The 3,134-nt window shown below is 40.5% G+C and overlaps 1 protein-coding gene across 1 annotated transcript; it reads right to left on the minus strand.

The window, feature by feature from the left end:
- Positions 1-26: 26 nt before the first annotated feature.
- Positions 27-2,995, minus strand: mbd4 (methyl-CpG binding domain protein 4). Its single transcript, XM_085443857.1, has 8 exons — positions 2,931-2,995; positions 2,496-2,690; positions 1,658-2,382; positions 1,140-1,205; positions 894-1,028; positions 666-815; positions 384-487; positions 27-277 (listed from the first exon to the last, which is right to left on the minus strand). Exons 2-8 carry the CDS (start codon positions 2,624-2,626, stop codon positions 203-205), a joined length of 1,386 nt encoding a protein of 461 aa, XP_085299983.1. The 5' UTR covers positions 2,627-2,690; positions 2,931-2,995; the 3' UTR covers positions 27-202.
- Between the last annotated feature and the right edge of the window lie 139 nt (positions 2,996-3,134).

Genomic DNA, 3,134 nt, shown 5'->3' on the forward strand with positions numbered 1-3,134 from the left:
CATGAATCATTTCAACTTTTAACCAGCTTAAAACATTTTATTCAACACATAGTAAAAGTTCTTAAAGGCTAGCCAGCGTAATACTGCATAATATTGAAGAAATTCACGATTAAAATTTCAAGTCCTCCATAATGCTAATATTGTTATATTGTTGGGTAACTGCAGTTTGTGTGATAGAAGTGATTTTCTTGTTTCTGGTCCTTCAGATTCCCAGTTTCTCATGGTTCTCCCACAGCCAAGCATGGTACTTGTTTAGCATATGATCATCAGGTTTTACCTTTGACACAAGAATCGAAAAAACAACAAATTAAACTTGAATTTAGAGCAAATAAATGAGGGAGCAATGGAAGCAACTGAAGTAAAATAGTTGGGATTATACCCACCTGTCGCCACTCATTGATACAGAAGATCCTGTACGAATCGTTGCCGTACTTTCCAATACCGTGCAACTCAATAGGGTAACGCCACTGTTTAGTTAGATACTCATCTACACAAGAGAAAAGGTGTTGTGAGGGTTTTTTTCTGTTTCATATATTCTTACTAAAACCATGCAAAGACTACCAAAAATGGACAATAAAATTACATTAATATATATAAATAAATGGACATTGCTTCTGCACAAAGGTAGTTGCTGCTGTAATCCACTAGCAGTCAAGAATATCCACCTGAGAAGCGGATGAGTGTTTTGGTTCTAAGCTCATACAGGCCAAGTGGCTTCATAAGTTCAGACATGGGCTTCCAGTCGGCCTGCCGGGTCACCTCTGCAGATGGATAACGCTCAAAGAACTGCCACAGGACTGGAATGGCCATTTTACCTGTATTAAATAAATGCCAGGCTTCAGCAAAGTTTAATGCAACATCCTGAATAATTAAATGTGTGTGTTGAATCCTACCACTGGTTTTGTTCAGAAAAACTGTGGCTACCAGCAGCTTCCAGGGATCATGGAAAAGAGTTTCCTGTACGAGGTTGAAGGGAGACCGGGGAGGTGTCCACTTCTTGAAGGCCTTCCTCCTCGGTGGGCTAAGTCCTGAATGAGGACAGTGCACGTTTCTTTAAATTACACACTTTATTTATTTCGTGAATGTTGATCTACATGTCCGATGTAAAAGCATCCACAGTTTCCTGCATTAAACATTACCATCTCTGCTGGATTTCCCACTGAAATAAGGACTTGTTTTCCGCTTGCCTTCCAAGCTTTTGGACTCTAAGCAGACAGGAAACATTTATAGATATTAGAAGAGTGAAGCTGCTTTACATCTTTTGGTCGGGTCCAAAGTTAAGTACCTCATAAAATGACACAATAAAGAAAATCATACATTCGCTGAGCACAAAGTGGTGGAGTCCTATGATGGCTTCATTAATGCAGTAAGATTACTCAATCAATTCTGTCCTCCCTTAGACTAATGATGTGATGCACTCTCTAACAATGGACCATTATTCTTCGCCCCCTCTTTATCAGATCTAAATGTATGCATTTTTTTTTCTATTTGTAACGTTTTGTGTCAATTAAGGCATTTGGTTTCTTTGATTTTTATGAATTTCTAGCTGCAAATATAGAGGATAATGGGAGACATAAATAACCACTAATGCACTGGATAAGCTCAAAAAAACATGAAAAACTTTAACAAATTGTCAGTCAGTGTGGCTCATACTTACTATTCTGGGATTCTCGAACTGGTGTACAGCTCCCATCAGTGGTATCAGGTAACAACGCATGTTCTTCAGCATCTTGACGACTGTCACCACCAGCCTCCAGGTCAGAATTAGGAGTGTTGTCACCTTTGCTTTCATCACCTTTGTTCTCGCTCTCAGCGGCAGGTTCAACATTCAAAATCGGGGCCGAAGGCTGCAAATCTGCTTTCTTGTCCTCTTGAAGAATAGATTTGTTTAGTTGATTACTTAAAGGAGCCAGTCTGAGTAACTTCTCTCTCAGCTGGCCTCCTCTTTGGGGGCTCTTTTGCAGATGTACATTGTCCACTTTTTCTGAGGTCAAAGCTTGTAAGCAACCATTTAAACTTTCAGTAGTTTTGTCTCCATTCACATTCACTTCTAATACACATGCAGCCTTCTGTAGTTCAGTGTCAGCATCAATATGATTTGTGTCGTTTGCTGTCTTCACTTTTCCACTTTTAGTATCACTTCTAAGGGAGGAAGAGGCTTGTTTGGATTTATTTGGAGGTGCCTCTAGAATTGCTGTTCCATTTTCTGTTTCCTCCTGCTGTCCCTCTGAAGGCTTTTTCTTTCCTCTCCTCTGCTTTACTTTGGAAGGGGGTGCTTGTGATGTGGTGAAATCAAAGAGGCTTATGTCTAAGTTACCACTTCCACTTTCCAGGAGGAAAGTGCGTAGGGATGCTCTGGACCGGAACCTTTGCCCTTCGGGACTTAAACAACAGGAAAATCAATTAAATGGTGATCTAAGGGCTTCTGTGGTGAACTTACAGGTAACATCAACAGAGACAAGATTGTAAAAAACACAAAAACAAAACTGAGTCACCTTGTAAAGTAGACATCTAGTTTGCCTGCTGTTTTGCCTGCTTTCCGCTGCCTCACTTCTCTGATCCAGCCAGGGGGCAATGCGGAAGAAGTGCACAAAATATCCCCTTCTTTGAGACTTTGATGATTCATGTCCACACTGCTCTCCAGTTCAGTATCTCATCTAGTAGGATGCATTTTTAGTTTCTTTGGAGTCCTGTTGAAGTGAAGACAACGAATAAAAAAACGTTGGCTTTATTGTTAAACTATGAACCTGTAGTTCTTGTTTTGTTCGTGCATGTTTACTTGGACAATTACAAAAACAACACATACAAGGCGTTTGCTCATTCTACAGTTTGCTCACATAAAGCCACATTAAAAAAGGATTGCTGGACATTACTGGGCAGCAGATCAACAGCAAAGAGCTAAAACGTTAACAAAGGCGTGTGTAGCATACATGAATACTGATCAGGCTTTAGATGTGCATCTTCTTGTCTCGACGTTGCTTTCCCGAGTACTTTCTGATGTCAACACAGAAGCAGGAAGTAGCGAGCAAGTGCGAGTCTGCGCATTGCGAGCTACTCGCTACAAGAAACGGTACAGAGTGAAAAAATAACCAAGCGAACTGCAGCAACCTGTTGAAAAAAGAGCCTTTGGTGCT

Source organism: Copadichromis virginalis, linkage group LG20 (assembly GCF_057382275.1).
Source record: "Copadichromis virginalis isolate Kocher_CV1m ecotype Utaka linkage group LG20, C_Virginalis_male_GT1.1, whole genome shotgun sequence".
Taxonomy (NCBI): Eukaryota; Metazoa; Chordata; class Actinopteri; order Cichliformes; family Cichlidae; genus Copadichromis; species Copadichromis virginalis.